Genomic DNA, 18010 nt, shown 5'->3' on the forward strand with positions numbered 1-18010 from the left:
CCCACCAGGCAAAATTTGCAAGGTGGAGGCCTGGGAAAGCTGGTAGTGTAGTTCATTTAAGCCCAATGACCTGTGAAGCAGAGGGCTAATGTTTATGGGCAGGAGCAGATGAATGCCCCAGTACAAGCAGAGAAAGAAATTTGCTTTTCCTTCTATTTGTGCTCTTAACAAACTGGATGATGCCTACTGTACTGTGAGTGTGATCTTTACTTGGTCTACTGATTCCAGTGATAATATCTCCCAGATATAGCCTCACAGATATACCTAGAAATAATATTTTGCCAGTTATCTGGGGTATCTCTTATCCTGGTCTAATTGACCATAAAATTAACCACCATACCTAATCCAAAGGAACAAACTTTGTTTGTTTGTTTTTTTTTTTTGCTCAGAAACAAAACTGTCTTTGAATGAAAGGTCATTGTTATAGTTTTCTCTACAATTGTCTAAAGGAATACCATGAATTTTAAAACCCTAATTATACCCTTAGCCCTTTGTTGAAGGGGTATATCTTAGGGAAATATCTCCAACAGAAAATGAATGATCTGTTCCTTGAGTTGGCACCTAGCCTCTTTCACTGAAGTTTTGCTTTCCATAGGTATGGGTCCTTCTTTCTGTTCAGGCCTGCTTGAAAACCAGCTCTTATCATTCAGAGAGAGGGAGGTCATGTCCTGTGGATGCTCTGCTAGCCTTGGGCTCCTGGTCCTCCTGCTTGAAGATTGTCCTTCAGCTCCTGTGTCTAGACAGATGCTCTGGGGCTGGACTTCCTGTCTTTCTCTGCCCCTGGGAGTCTGTGTCATCTTCACTTCCCTTTACTCGCCTGGCTGCTTCTCCCTGTGGGCTGCTTCTACCTACCTGGCCTGTCCAAACTATGTGGATAAATTTAAATTTTCTTTCTGAGAAGCCCAAGTCTTCAGAAAATCATGTTGAGAACATATAGTTAGAATTCTTTCATTCTTTCCTAATCAAAACAATCCTTCCTTGATGTTATGGCTTCTGCTCGCTTAAATATGTAAATGTCCTTCACTTTTCTTGATTTTTTTAAAAAAAGATTTGTTTTTAGGAAAATTGGAATTGCAACTGGAGGGCAAGATTCACATTTCAGCAACACATACAGCAAATTTATTCCTACAGTGGCTATGGATAACACTTGTTCCCCCACGTCTATAAACAGAGCCTGGTTCATAGTCCTAATTAATTAATTTTATTAACTTGGAGACGAAAGGAGGTGGCAACTTAAACAAGGAAATAAAAGGCAGTAGACCTCACAGACTAGTTCTATATAACTGCTTTTTACTGAAAGTAAAAGAGCAGTCACTTAGTTATTACATGTAATAAAGCAAAAGAGGTGCTTGGCCTGTGTAGCACTGTATCTCCAGCTTACTACAGAATATGTTAATGAGAGGGAGAAGAAAGCAATTTTTTTCATTTAGTGCAAATAGCAAGTTTATTTTCTTTGATATGGAATTAACAAAGGAATGATGCTGAAATGAGGTACAATTGCAACATTTGCATATTAAAACTTCCCTTGAAACATGTATTCAGATCCTTGTTAAAGTTATTGATTGTCAGATCAAAGAAATTGAAATTCCAAGTGTGTTCAGAGGAATCCAAAAATTTGTGGCTTTGGAAGTTTCAAAATGGTAATTTTATTTCATAGTCATAATTACTGGGGGAAAAAATATTCTCTTGGCTAAGACCAAGAGTTTTGGTCAGCACTGTCATACTGTATATTTTCACTTTATCCAAAAGCTGAGGCATTTTGTAGAGATAATACATACATTTCTATCATATAATTTTTGGAAATGCACTCAGTTGGCTTACGAGTCCCTTAGAGGGTCAAGTTAACATGAATTAAACAATGATGATAAAGAGTTTACCAGTCATTTCCTTATAGTTGTGATATATTCAGTTAATATTCATGATGTTACAGTGGAGAAACCTAGGCCTATATAAATATACATGCATGTGTAGCAAGACTGATGATTTGATACTCATTAATGCTGAAATAGTAAAAATTACAGTGACTTAGAAAGATGGTATTTCTTAAGGACACATTGCTGAACACATGGCCTCCTACCTGCTCTCTAAAGCAATATGTATAATTTAACCACCAAATATAGAACAGATGAATACCAGGAGACAAAAAAAGCATTAAAGCACATTACAATCTTGAATAAGCCCAAACTTCAAGTACATAGAAAAAGCATTGCAATAATGTATTTAGCTTTATTTTTCTAATATATATCATAATTTAAAACTATATAAAGTCACTTATATAAAAGCAGTTTTTTCAAGTGTTATAGCTTAGAGCATGGCTTTATATTTGGCTTAATCATTTTTTTGCCAGTTTAATTTATAAAGCTCGTAATCTTGCCAGCAGGGCTTCAACTTCGGGAACTGATTCGTTTTTAGAAACACAGCCAAGAAGTTCCATTTCCTTTTTTCTGGTACTTTCTACATTACAGGCTTCCTTCTTCTCAACTGCCTTGATCCTCCCTGTAGACGTATGAGTGTCTGGATTATAATTAAGCTCCTTGGCGACTGTAGTCCTTGTGGAGTTGCAATTGATACTGTAGTGTGAACGTGACCCTTCTGTCAACTGCACTTTCTGATTTTCTACAGGAAAGAAGCATAAAACTTGTCACTGTGATAAGCGAGGACTAGGCACATTATAAAACATAAATGTAAAATAATTATTCATAATAAGCAAGTTCTCTTAGACTAAACTAAAAAATATCCAATTTAAAATAAACATGTAGAGGTCAAGAATATACAGCAACATAATAGAAAACCACTTCATTAGCACCAGAGCTTACCTTCTCCTTCCTTTAGGCTTGAAATGCCTGTCACTAGGTTATCAGGGTTTGGTCCCCTATTTCATGTAGGTTTCTGCTCAAACATCAGTTAAATGGAGTCTCCTCCCCTAGTCATTCCTCTAGAATTGTACATATCCTTTTCATTGCTCTAGCCCCTCATCCTTTCCTTCCCAGAACTCAGGACCACGAGATGCATCATATTTGTTTACTTGTATACCATCTGTCTCTTTACTAGAATTATGCTCTGAGACACCAGGAACATTCTTTTAAATATTGCTGCAGTCTCAGTGCCTAGAATGGCCCTGGTGCAAAGGAACTGCTCACTAAAAGTGTGTTGGATAAAGAGTTTATTATCTGACACATTTTGGCCCAAGATAAATACTATTTGAATAATAATGAAATTTTCTTTTTGAAGAAAACCAAGGAAGAAAGCCTCTAATCAGAATTTTAAAATTCAGTGTTTCCCTTAAATAATAAATTTAGCAGGCAGACCATTCAAACTTTCCAGCAAACCAGAATTATGTCCTATATGCACATCTATAATATGTGTACACATTGACACACACTCAAAGTGATGGTGAAATGATGTACCAAGGTAGTAAGGAGAGAGTTGCAAGAGCTAATGATTAAATGGCTTGGCTGACTGAGTTTCCCAAAGAGACCTAGAATTTCTTTTAATTACCTTGATCTCACACTGCACAACCTATCTTAAAAGCGGATACCTTCAATATTCATGTAACCTTGAATGGGGCTTGAAAACAGCTTCGACAAACTTGACATGACATTTAAAGTTTTTTGGTTATTCGCTGAGAGATGTTCCATTATCCCAATAGTAATGACTTTGGAGCACAAGCAGTCACTCATGACAGTGTGTTTTATGTGAGTGCTGAAAATTCCAACCGAAAACAGCTTGTACATTAAAAGGTGGCTGCTGAAGATATTTACTGCACTGTCATTTCCTGACCAGGGGCTTCCAGTGATGGATGAGTATTTCACACAGTTTCTTGGACAATCTCAACAAATTTTAGAAGTATGATCACCTTTTAGCTGTTGGAAGAAGATAAATACACTTTTCTTATCACTTTCTCTATCAGGTGGGCAATTGTTACTCAAAAATCAAAATCTAATAGAGCAGTGATTTTCTCTTAGAGCAGTTTATGTGCTGCAGCTTATAATGTACAGATTGCAAGAAATGGCACAGTGGACATGGTAGTTCAGCAGTTCCCATGACCACATGAATTAATTTTTCTAGCACCTACCATCCTATCCCAAGAGTGTTTAAAAAAGTGCATTTGTAGCTAAGTGCAATCATTTTTCCCCTCCCCCAATGTTCCTATCATTTCTTGTCAACTACTCCATCATGGGATATCTAACAAATCAGTTTATTCCGCTACTGGGCAACACTAGTTAAATGTCTGATTGCAAACAGGTTAGGTTGGCTAAAATATAGGTCTGGAATATGAAAAAAATGTATGCTTTCAGTCCCATAACTTCTGTGGATATACAGAATCAAGCGCAATTCCACATGTGGCAAGGTGAAAAGAACCTGGGATTTTAAGGTAAACCTGCAATGAAACCCAAACTCTACTGGGAAACTCAACCCCCCTTTGAGTCTTAGGTTCTAATAATCTCAGAGAGTAAGGATTAAAGGAAGTAATGCAGATGGCACCCACATGGCGATTCCTTTCCTTCCTCTTTCACAGCTTTCAAAGGGGGGCATCTCTCACCCAAGGCTTAGGGCTTATTTGGAGGCTCTCTGACTTTCTAGTGACAGTGACGGTGAGGGCTGATGCCACCTTATGAGTAGCTTGTGTTTATATGGCACTCTTAACTTGTAAAGCATTCACTGCCCTTTAAGCATTACCACCCTCATTTTATAGTTTGAGGGGTAAAAGCAAATGGAGGTTAAGTCAGTTGCTTACACTCAGTAACTAAGTCAGTGGCAGAAGCCAGCTGCTGTCTCTAGAGACACTGAGTCTGTCTTAAATCTGGAAAGCTTTTTGCCCAAGGAAAGTGCTAAGTAATGCAAAGCCAAGTTTCATAATAATGATGTCCTGTACTTATACTTTGAAATGCTTTCTCACACACTGAATCCTCATACTAACTTTGTAAAGTAGATAGTATACCTTTGTAAACAACCTTTTCACAGTATGCCCAAGGTCACACATATCTTCTTTTCTGTCCTGCTCTCACTTAAATTCATGACCATGAATTTCAAGCAAGACCTGAATCCCACTACAATTCCCCAGTCCATTCATTCTTCCTTTCTCCTAGACAACTATTTCACACCTTCTACTATCTCTTCAAACCTCCAACATGTCCTCCTGCATTCTCATTTAACTCAGTCATAGCAATCAGAAGAGAACTCCCAGCTCCCCACAAAATCTGTTGTCTACCTCTGCCTCTCCCCCACAGTAGGACTGCCCAACCTTCTGTGCTCCCCTCTGAGAGTGACCCCTCACATAGATGCTAATCTGGCTTGTCTACTGCAAGATATCCCTCTGGCAGCTGTGCCCTCCCTTCTGCATTGTGAAGGTTTACCTCTCCTCTTGATCATCCCCTTAGCATACAAATGTGTTGTGATAACTCCAAACTTGAGAAGGAGAAAAAAAATCCCTATTTGCCTCCATATCCTGCTCCAGCTACAAACTCAGTTCTTGACTCCCTTTAAAGCAAAACATCTTGAAAGAATTGCCCAGGCTTACTGTATTAATTCCTCTCTTCCCATTTTTCTCTGGAACCCACTATAATCATGCTTTTGACACGTTAGTCTTCTCAAACAGTCCTTGTTAAGGTCACTAATGAACTCTGTGTTGCCCAAAACAAGGATTGTATATCCATCTGGACATCTTAGTCCTCTGTTACTGGATCTGTACCAGATCCAAGGATGAAATGCCTAGCATAGCCTGAGTTTTTCTTTTACTGTTTGGTCTTTGAACTTCTCTGGAGGCTTAGGTGAATAACAATAGGTGGGCCAATGCAAGCAACAGCATTTCTATCCTTTTGAGCAACTCAAAATAGCTGTGGGGTTGCTTTAGGGACAAAATGATGAGAGAATAACTAAGATGGTATTTAACTCCTCTGTGGTTTCAGGTGGAGAATCTTTCATGAGAAGCAACTGATAATACAGTATAAAAAGGAAAGAGGCCATTACTGAGACCACTGAAGAACTAAAAAGACAATGCACAGGGTCTTTTAAAGGATGCATTTATAGCTCTGTTAGAAGTCCCTAGATAACAATTTTTCACTTCCAGTATTCATTTCTCTCTCAGCACACCCAAAAGCCCCATCCTGGTCCTCAGCTTCTTTTTGCTTTGTTCCCAGCCATTGGAGACCAAAACTATGGAGCTGAGGGAGTCATATCTTAAATGGGAAAGTAAATAAACAAAGCTGGGTTGGAATAGTCACCTTATCGCACTATAACTAGAGAAAATGATTTCAGACAAAGAAGCCTCCCAAGTTAGAAGTTCACACTTATGTAAAAATCTTATTGCAATGGTGGTTCAAGGGCAGGTGTCGGATTGGTGGCTTTGTGTGGGCTGCACTAGAGACCTAAATTCCACATGAACAGATGCACTGTTTCTAAATGGTTGACTTCCAAACAAGACAGGATGACAATCCTGTAAATTGGACAGAACTTTTTATACATGTTTGGAGCCATCAACAAATTTTCATTTGATGTAAGTGGGCTCATCCTTTACACATGAAATTACATAGTTTTCAAGATGACCCACTTGGACACAAGCAAACAATGAAAAATAAGGTTGGGGTATCAATTAAAAGAGAAGCATTTCTTTCTCCCTAACTCATAGATACCTATTTTAAAGTGGAAACTAAAAATATTAAGTCAAAGTAGGATGATTGCTTAATCCTCCAAAGGGAGTATGTTTGTGCTATTTTATGAATCAAACCCTCAGCTTTTTTCCCCTTTAGGATATTACAATTGATGTTTGCGTATGATATATCTAGGACTCTTGCCAATATTCAGGGCCACTGGTGACTGTAGTACCGATAGGCAACAAACCAACTGCTATTCTTAGTACCAATTCAGTAAGGGAATTCAATCCACATATCTTGTATTTGTGTTTCTGTGGAAATAAACAGGATGAGAATACATGCTATTTTACTTTAAGGGAGGCTTCATATGATTCTTACTATAAGGATTAAATCTGAAGCCCCTCCCCTGAAAATGAATTAAAAGTTGAACAGTTCTTTGATCCCACTGGACTTAAAAACCAGGCTATAAACTACATCCATTGTTGGGTCCCCTGACATAACATTTAGCAAAGTTCAGATCTGGATGACAGAGCAAGTTCAAAAAACTCTCTACCACTCTGCACTAACATTTCTGTTGTTTCTTGAGTAGCACACAAAAGACAAGTAACTAGGAAAGATTCTGAAAAAACAAACAAACAAACAAACAAAAAACCCACCACCATCACCACCAGAAAACACAATTTGCAACTTGGCATCTAAATGAGGAAATATTTCTGCTAGCAGTTGTTATGCTTCTTGAGCTGAGTTCCTTGGGGGAACCCTCTCCACTGCAGGAAGGATCAGCTATGGTTCAGAAAGAGGCCTTTTTCCCTTTAAGTCAGTATTGATCCCCCAGCACACTGTGGTCTAATGGGCACTGGCTTCTTAGAAGTGCCAAGTCTCAGATGAAAAATAAAATTGAGCTCCTGCCTTTTGTGGTCAATGGTGAGTCTGTGGCAGCCTTGATGGGGGGAAAGAATATAGAACTCTGGTGTCCTCAATGATTGTATCTCTTTAGTCTTCCTGAAATTTGGTCTGTTCTTACAATTCTTTAACTATTACTTTGACCTACTAAGTAGCTGTTTTGTTTCAACCTAGCAATGGCTTTACTTTGGTGAAAGACAAAAATAACCCATAAATATAATTTTTAAAGCACCACAGGGTCTATGTGATAGTAAAGTGTGTGACAAATATATGTTTTTAATCTATGCAATAACTGAAGTTAGTGCTGGCCACCAGCAGCCCATGTCCCTATGGTTTTCCTTACTGTTGATTTATTGAGGCTATAAATAATTGTTTTCCCTTGGTTTCATTTTGCTGTTTATTTTATCTTATGTATTGAAAATATATAAAAGTGATAAAGAGCAAAAGGGCATTTTGTATATGGTTAAAATCATTTAGGAGTGCCAAGAAACTTTTATTGAAACCAGTTATTTAAAAAAAAACACAAAAATATATTTGGGTACAGGAGATAATTGATAAGTAAGATAGAACCTTCTATCTATCTATCTATCTATCTATCTATCTATCTATCTATCTAATTTCTACTTAGACTTGTTCTGTGTCATTATCCTTTGCAAGTTTGAAGACAGCACTGCCATTTTGCCATTTCCTATACTGGTTGGGCTCTGAGTCTCCGTTTTGTTCAGGCACTTGAGCACAGGACAGGTCTAATCTCTTTGATGTAAAGACAATAATAATATAAATCTTTCCACATTTAAAAAAAATCTTTCTACTCAGTTTTTTTTTTTTCCTCAGTATTAAGGATTGAACCTAGGGGTGCTCTAACACTGAGCTACCGTCACAGTGCTTTTTATTTTAAGACAGAGTCTGGCCTTAAACTTATAATGCTCTAGACTCAGCCTCCCAAGTCACTGGGATTACATACTGGGATTACAAGCATGTAATCCCAGTGCTGGGCTCCACTCAATTCTTAGCAATTTTAATTTGATTTTTAATCATACCTCTATTGGAACTGCTCCCTATAAATTATCCAAAGTCTAAAATTCCTAAATTCAACAGACTTTCCTCATGCCACTTCATTTTCACTTGACATCTATAACATTTTGGAATGCATGTAATAATAAATTTGGTTGGCCTTTGTCCTAGTTCCTATGAGATAGCCTCTAAACCCTTGGAATTTTGTTATTACTCATGGTGAGACCCTCAGACTTGCAGTTTGACAACATAACCTGATGGTTTGCTAATTAGATGGTATGCTAATTAGGTAACTCATGGTGGGCCCATAGATAGTTAATGGTAATGAATGACATCAGGTAGGGACTGGTCAAGCCAGAAAGACCAATCACATCTTTAGAGGGTTGAGGTTTGGAGCCAAGCGATAGCAACTTGATCTCCAATGAGTGGAAAGGGGCTGGAGTTTGAATTTAATCTTGTGGCAAATCAATAATGCCTAAGTAATGAAGCCTTAATATAAACTCAGGGCACTGAAGTTCAGGTGAGATTTCCTGGTTAGCAGTATACTTATCTCTTGGTGTCTACAGGCCATTGGTTACAGGACTCTGCTGGGACCCCAAAGTCTCAGAAAGCTTGAGTCCCCTATATAAAATAGTTTAGCATTTGCATGTAACCTATGCACATTCTCCATGTACTTTAAATTATGTCTGTATAATAACTACTACAAAGTAAATGCTATCTAAAAAGTTATATTGTACTGCTTAAAGAATAATAAAAGTTTGTAGATGTTCAATACAGATACATATTTAAAAAATATTTTCAATCTGCAGTTGGCATGTGAAATCCATAGATAGGGAGGACTGATAATACTGTGTATTGTCACACATCATTGTGCTGAGAGGATGGTGTGTCCTAGAAGACAGCATGAAACATCAAGTGTCTTTTCCTTTGGCTGGTTCTGATTTGTATCTTTGTACTATAATTAAGCTGTATTAGCAAGTATTGGGCTTTCCTGAATCTTGTCATTCTAGCATATTATTGAAACTGAGAGGGTGGTAGGAACCACTGAACTTGTAGCCAGCTGGTCAGAGTGAAGGCTGCCTGGTGACCCCCAAATTTGTTCCTGGTATCTGAACTGAGGTTAGTCTTTTGCACGACTATGTCTTGTGAAATCTGGCTTAACACTATGTAGTTGGTGTCATGATTCATTGCAGAATATTCACAACTTAGATTCTATTATATAATTAATAATATCAAATAACTGCACTGCCATTATAAACATTTATATATAGTTCGCAAACATTTTCTTGATGTACCCATGCATTTGATTCTTATAACTCCCTTGTGAAAGAGGTGATGTGAGAATATTTACCATGTTTTAAATAAAGCTGAGGAAGCAACCAACTTTCAGGCAGAGCAGAGATAAAACGCAAGTTCTCAGACTCCTAGTTAACTCGTTCTATCATGATATAGCCCTTTACCATGCTTACTCTTTGGAAATTTATTCTACTTTATCAATGCTCCCAACCAGAGCTCTTGATGTGGCCATTTTTTAGATCCTTGGCCTATTTTTCTGCCCTTTTTACATTCTCTAAGATCTTAGAACTTCATTTCCTTTGGGAAGAAGATACCACATCTGCATTTCCAGCCCTGCCAACAGAGCTTCAAAATGGTGTCCACGTGGCTTCTCTAAACATCTCACCATAAATGACCTACCATTACTTCTGATAACAACATTTCAAACTGAACTTTCACATCCAAAAACAGCATCTTCTTCATATTAAACCAATAATAGCATCTGTTTACAGTCCTACTGTTCTTGACAGCTGTCTTATGTAACTTAACAGCTACTAAATAAACATTTCTAAAACTGTCAGGTAGTAAATAGCAGGTAATAAATAATTCGATTGGTTGATCTGGTATTTCAAGAACACAAGGGTAGGGTTTGACAGTAAAGATATTAAACACTATATATCTCATAAATCCTTTATATACTATTTTAAAATTTTTACAACAACCCTAAAAGATAGTTATTAAATCCCCACACTTATTAAGCATTTATTCCTCTGACATAAACATAAAAGGATTCTCTAAATATGTACTTGTTTTGAGTACAACCTTTAAAAAATTTCCATATACTCTATATATGTATGAATTGTAATGCATTCTGCTGTTATATACAAAGAAAAAAAATAAAATAGAAGAAACATCAATGGAAAAAATAAATAAAAAATTGAGAAATTAAAAAAAATTCCACATAGACTGAATACTTGAGATTGATTATCAATATATGCTTAATAAGAATCTGCTTAGAACAATCTGATTTTATTCATTAGAGAATTCAATCCTGGAGTATGTTTGTACTAAAGAAAATTTTATATTAAAATAATGTTATATGACTGTGTACATGGAAATGTCATTTTTCTTCTCCCTAGCCTGTTCCTAAATATATATTAGATTCACCCTATATAAACACATTAACATTTTCAAGAAGTAAGGAAACTACCTTATATCCATCTAACCATGGTCTAACTTGCTCACATATAAGTGTGTGAAGGTGGGCATCTTGTTCTGTATTCACTGGCGTGTCCCTAAACTCATCTCATAACAGTTGCCTCATATCATATTTCCTCAGTGGCAGAACCTAAGCATGGCAAGGTTTTATTACCTTGCTTCATTTAACATTTGTATTAATCCATTCCAAAGAACACACTTTGGAATAACAGTATCTGAATAAAAATTAAGCTGATTAACATCATTTTGTTTAATGTATATATAAATTTTTTGCTTTCTGGTGCCTTGAGGACCCAGTTTTTAGTTTATAGCAGTACTGTCCAACAGAAATAAAATGAGAATCACAAAAGTGGGCTATGTGCAATATAAAAATTTAGAAGCCACACTAAATATTGAATAAAATCAGGTGAAATTAATTTTAATATTGTATTATATTTAACCTATTGACAAATATTTCAATATCTAAGCAAAAAAAAAAACATGAATGAAATCTTTAGCCTTTCAAAACCAAGTGTAGATTTTGTATCTGTAATACACTTTAATTCTGAGTAGTTATATTTCAAGAATTTAAGAGCCACTCTGGCTAGTAGCTACTATATAGGGAAGCACAGGTCTAGAACCTGGAGTTTACAACAGTGCCATTAATTCTTAATGTTTCTGGGGTTGGTTTGAATACTTTTATCTCCAGTTTAGTTTGTACTATTGATTACTATTAAAAAGAATTTAGGAGTTATGACAAAAATAAACAATTTTCTAAACTTTAAAGTTCAAATCATAATAATCTATATACTAATGGAAATTAGTATTGTCTATTTCTTAGACTTATAAATAAATTATAAATGTGTATATGGAGATATTAGTTCACCTGGCTAGAACCAAAGTTACTAAAAGAGTCTGAGTCTGACATTTGTATGGATCAGTAGTAAATTTGGCTTTGTTCTATTCACAGACTGTACACTGATTATGGTTAGTCAACAAATAAATAATGTATTATATGCTGTAGCTGGGCGTGGTGGACCATGCCTGTAATCCTAGTGGCTTGGGAGGCTGAGGCAGGAGCATTTTGAGTTCAAAGCCAGCCTCAGCAACTTAGCAAGACCGTAAGCAACTCGACCCTTTCTCTAAATAAAATATAAAAAAGGGCTGGGGATGTGGGTTAGTGGTTAAGCTCCCCCTGGGTTCAATCCTTGGTACCAAAAAAAGTGCTGTTTGAACTTCATAAGTTGTAGATATAAACATACCCAAAGGCTGGGGGAGAAAAATTCTCCAATATATAACCTACTGAGATTAGTCAATAAATGAAGAAAACCCTTTAGTGAAATCATATATAATAGAAGGAAAAAGAACCAAATGAAAGAATGCAGTGTTCCAATATTAGCATTCATTATGATTTTGTTTATATAAAGGAGGAATAGTTATACATTTCTAGGTAATTTGGATTTTGTGAATGGCAAAATAGAAAATGGCCAAAGATTAAAAATATACTCATGACACTTGAATTCTAATAATGACAAGCCTACAGCTGCTATTGTTATGTTCTGACATGTTTATCCAGCCCCCTGAGAACAGGGAAACAATGTTACCATTCAGAGATTTTTCTATCTTTACTTCATAGTTCTGTATGATGTTTTTGTAAATCATGAAAATCAGAGGGCTCTAATGTGATAACATCATTGTGCTCCTTTCCCAAACAAGGTTAACCTTTATTCCATGCCATTCCTCTACTCATATCGGATCAGGACCTACACATGTAGGGTGAAGTTCATGGGTTGCCACTGGTAGAAGCCGATAGACTGTTCTATCATGGCATAGCAACATTCTTTTGTCCTGTTGATGGTACCAATTTCTCATTATGAAATCTGAAACTATTTCTAAGATTTTAGTTTCATGTATTTCTAGAAAATGAATGAAATAAAGGAATCTGGCATGAGTCATAGATGTTACCTTGAAGAGTGTAGCTCAGGCTAGTACACTACTGCCTCCCACTGGCAGTTTGAGGCAAGTGAGTACGTCAGAGGACACTAACCTATTTACAAATTGGTAGATACTGGTCTTATTCTTCCAAAGGACAATTTTTGCACAGGTAACTTTGGAAGCAATGTTGAGGTGTTCTGAATTTCTCTGAATTTGTTCCCTGCCTAGACTACAAGATCTGTGACAGAAATCTAACAAATACTTTGAGGATGGATCTTCTCCTACTCCAAAAGAGAAACTGGTTTCAAAGGGTATTTGACAGAACATCTATTGCTTATTAAAATTTTTATCTTTATATTCTTCCCCCCTTTTATTACAGGGCCTTACATTATATCTCAGGGGAAAAAAACAAGAGAAAAAATATTATTTAAAAACCTTCAAGGCTGGGGTTGTGGCTCAGTGGTCAATTGATCGCCTAGCACGTACAAGGTCCTGGATTCAATCCTCAGCACCACATTTAAATAAATAAAATAAAGGTATTGTGTCCAACTACAACTACAAAATAGATATTTAAAAAATTCCTCAGCAGCATTTTCCTAAATAAAAATATGGCATGAGTTAAAATAACATAGTAGGAAATATAACAATTTAATACATCCAGAGAAATGTTCAAAAGCTTTAAGTAATCTAAAATATGGAGGGAATGCATGACAATTGAGGGTAAATATATACTACTCATTTCTAGAACTAGTATGTTTAGATCAGTGACCTGGAGCCGGGTGCAGAGTCGCTTCTGCTGGTTTTGGCTGGACGAAAGAATATCGACTTTCATTTTAAAGGTGAGATTTTTGATCCTCAAAATAAGTCAGGCAAAGAGAACCTTTCTTAGAAGCTTTTCCCTTTTAATGATGAAAACAGTAAAAGGAATAGGTCAATGTCACCAGTTATTTTCTTGCAAATAAAACACCAAGTTTGGTTTCTATGAAACCCCAGGCTGCACTGAGATCTCTGAAACATTGGTTTCTGTAAACAACTCATTTTTAATGCTGCCTTGGCTGAGCCTGTGCTTCCTGTGACTCTGTGGAGACACAAATGGATCGGACCACACAATTCCCTCTTTCCGTTTACTGCTATAGATTCCTGCCTCGGGCTCCTCTCCTCAGCAGGGACTGTTAACTCAAAGACCTGCTTCCACTCGTCTTCCTGGGGCTTTGGAGCACCTCCTGTCTCTATGGTAACACAAAACACAGCAGTAGAAATGTACTGTACAGTGGGCAGAAAGAAAGAAATGAGCGTGCAGGACTCTTGGAAAGCTAAAGAGGGTGCTGGCCACAGGAGAAATGACCAGGAGGCAAGATAAGGTGAATATTCCTTGCTCCATTCTTCATTCTTCCTCTTAAAAGAGCTATAGGCATCAGCTAAAAGGCCTTGGAGCATATGGAACTTTATAATCCACATGGTATTTGAAATTCCGAAAACATATTGGAGACCTATACTAGCCATAGTCTAGCAATTCACAGTTCATTAAACCACTGAGGTAAATTAGAGTTCTGTTAAATGAGATATAAAAAGAAAAAAATTATACCAAACATTCCTATATGGTTTATGTTAAAGACAAAGGAAAATATTAAATATTCTTTTTCATAAATATACATTTTCTTAGTCTTCTTCAATGGGGCATTATATAAGTTTAGTGGTTCAGATTAATCAGAAGGTTTATGTCCCCAAATTGATGGTCAATTCCAATCTGTTTCTTGGTCATACATAATACTCTAACTCAGATAGGCCTTTCTCAAAAACATGATAAAGCATGAGGGACAGTAGTGCCATCAATGTGAAAATATTCAATACACCCACACATCTACACATTATGAAAGATTATGCATATAGATACTTAATAAAATGCATATAATACATAGGAATTCTCTTAATGTTTTAAAAACATTTCATACAAGCCTATGAAATATGGATGAGCAGTGATTCTGGGAGCTGGCTCTGAGCACAGGAATGTCTGTTGAAGATACTGTGGACATTGCTTGGCTACAGCCCCAAGGCAGGGTCTGCTGATACATTTTAAGCACCTGTACTCAGTAACAAAGCTAGTTCAGGACTCTGTCTTCTGAAATAGTACCTCAACAATTAGAATAGTGAAAATTCAGGGAAGTTAATTATATACTTACAGAGCTTTATTGTTAGGATCGAGATGCTTTCCTTAGTCTCCGTTTTTTTTTTTTTTTTTAAAACCATCAAATGAGATGCAGCTGTAAGTTACAGCCACTAGAGGTCAGACAGTTAGTGGGCTTTATAGTACCTTGAATAATTACATATGGCACATAGTGATTTCTTTTATAAGTTATGTCTGATATTAATATGTTTGTCAATTCTATTTCTAGTGACTCACATTCTATTTGGAAGAGGAAAAATAAACCATTGTGATTAATGGAATCTAGAAGTCTTTGCAATTAATGGAATCTCATGACATGAAAAGGCTGTTGGCATGGAACACAAGAGTGACATGTTCTGCAGTTTTCCATTTGATAAGAAACCCTCAAGGTTCTGCTATGAGTCATTTTATTTCTATAATGTCCTCTGTCTGTACAAATGTTGTTATCTTACAGATTTATAGTTCTATTTACCAAATATTAGTGGGGGCAGTCACTTCTCTGTCCAGGTTTACTATGAGACATACCAGACACATGTGAAAAACAACAAAATTTTGAACTAAAGCACAATCCACATAGAGCTCAGATTTAACAAAATAAATTGTAACAAAATTGCATTCACTTTCTTGCCATCTTATTAATAATATTTTCAAGTTTATTAAAATTATACTAACATGTTTGAGCACTTATAAATGCCAGATCTGCACATAGTGCTTTAACATGAATAATAATGTGGCCTAAAGAAGAATGAACTTCATTCTCTCCAGCTCACTGACTAGGGAGGGAGTTGTGAGGGGTTTAGACACTTGCCCCTGACATCAGTTAAGTTAGGGCAAAGCTATGTCCCCAGTCCAAGACCTCTGATTTAACTCCCAGCTTCATTCTACAGCATTGTTGATTTTAAAACTGAATGCTGGAGACACCGGCAGCATTCCAATGTTAACACAAGGAACCAAAGGGAATTATAAGACACTTCATTTTTACTGATATTATTTCTCAAAAATATCTTTAAAACCTATTCAGTTCTCTTTTTAGAGAAAACAAGGTATATTTGTTTCTAATATTTTTGCTTATAAGGTATAAAGCATTTATTCTTACCCTTGCTATGCAACTATTCACAGAAGCAGTAAAAGCCATGACCCATATTCACTAGTACATTAGAAGATGTTCAAAGGTAGTTATAGTTGAAATTATTGCACGAAAACCTTACATTTTAATAAGTACTATCCATTTTGTACCAAGTGAAGCGTCCAGACTTCTAAAATTACTATTTTTTTTTTTAAAAAAGTAAAATGAGCTAACCAAAAAAGCCTCAATGTATTTTAAATTCTAAAGCTTGAGCATATAGTTTTCTCTTACTAGTAATCTATGCTGTAGGATATGCCTATTCTTTTAGGAATGATGTAATTCCTTTAGTTGTTTTATTTGTATGTATGCATTGAATTCTAATAGTACCCCCTCTGATCTCCAGTCCTTATTGTCTCTGATAATCTATAATCTCTCAAATCTCATCAGATGCCACCTTCTACTTTACCTCTTATGTGTGGTGTATCTTGCGCTGCCTGGTGTCATGTCTTGTTGTGTTGCTGTCACCTATGTAAGTCTAGTGACAAGACCATAACAACTTGGAGTCTGTTCTTTCCATTTCTTGTGTTTAAAACAGTACTTTACATGCAGACAGATGTGCCGTTTTTCATAAGATTCTATATTCAAGAGAACAAAGATTGCTTCATAATTCTTAGGGATAGCAGGATATAAGAGGGACAATATACTTTAATTTAGACAGAAAACACTGAATACGTACAGTGCACTATGTTGTGCTAGGTGTCAGGGACATGGCAGGGGGTGAACACTGTCCTTGCCTTCAGTAAGCTCGTCCAGCCACATCTATACATGTGTGTCCACAGAGATATCTGCTTATTACCCGTCCCATATATTAGGGAGAAACAGCAAGAATTGCTCAAAGTGTCCTGAGTAGTTTATTATGCCTCTCATTTTAAAAAATTCACTATTGAATGTGATTTGAATTATGGCTTTTGGCAAAATCAGGATCTATGTCTCAATAAACATAACAGTTTAAGTGCTATAGCTGGGTTACATTTCAAAAGAAAGTACATAGGGCAGATAGGGAGGTCATTTGTAGCAGAGATGGTGAATGAAGGAAAAATAGGTTATGGGGACTAATTAAAGGGAAACAAAGGATAACTAAAAAACCAGGACATTTGGGGGGAACTCAGTGAAAGACAAAAAAAAAAAAAAAAGGAGTCTGTAAATATACAGGCATGGAGTGGTCATATCTAGAACGATTTATAAAGGATGAATAGGGAAGAAGATGAAGAAAATAGGTAAGGAAGAAATGGGTTTATAACCAGAAGTCCTGGGTCTAAGACAGCTGTATCCCAGATGTGGATATGGTGGCTGCCATGGACATTCTTTCACTGAGCACCCGCACCCTCCCCGCCCCACACTGTTACCTGTGCCACACTGAAAGGAGAAGGATGACCTGAATTCTTCATTTCACCTGGGCCTCTCCTAAGAGCTGGATGTTCCAGGTGTCCATTTTCACAAGCCAGAAAGTAAGTTAAAAGTGCTTCAGCACAGGAAGTCACTTCCTCAGTACCCCTCACTCCCTGTTGTCCATTCCTATAACACCCGAGTGTTTCCTAACACTTCTCCATAAACATGATGTGTTTGTGTAATTATGTATTCAGTAACTGTCTCTTCTACTATACTCTATAATAAAAGGTAGAAAAGTTCTTAAGGTGGTCATAATGCTACCATTTACTCTGCCTCCGAGTGCTGGATCTGACAAGGAGCTTTAACAACAGACCCTGTGAAGTTGCTACCATCCCTATTATGTAGAATAAAGTCAAGGCCAAGAGCACAGCTATTGTGTGAGACCCTGACCATGTTCTTGGTTTGCTGCTGTAC

The 18010-nt window shown here is 36.6% G+C and overlaps 1 protein-coding gene across 3 annotated transcripts in view; it reads right to left on the bottom strand.

Annotated features, from left to right (window-relative positions):
* Window positions 1-1416: 1416 nt before the first annotated feature.
* Diaph3 (diaphanous related formin 3) overlaps window positions 1417-18010 on the bottom strand; it is a 475858-nt gene continuing 459264 nt past the window's right edge. For all 3 annotated transcript variants that reach the window (XM_048791762.1, XM_048791763.1, XM_015486017.2), the window contains one exon: window positions 1417-2616. In XM_048791762.1, the coding sequence (XP_048647719.1) occupies window positions 2354-2616 (263 nt within the window). In that variant the 3' untranslated portion in view covers window positions 1417-2353. The remainder of the gene's footprint in view (window positions 2617-18010) is intronic.

The sequence above is a fragment of the Marmota marmota genome, unplaced genomic scaffold, assembly GCF_001458135.2.
Source record: "Marmota marmota marmota unplaced genomic scaffold, marMar, whole genome shotgun sequence".
Taxonomy (NCBI): domain Eukaryota; kingdom Metazoa; phylum Chordata; class Mammalia; order Rodentia; family Sciuridae; genus Marmota; species Marmota marmota.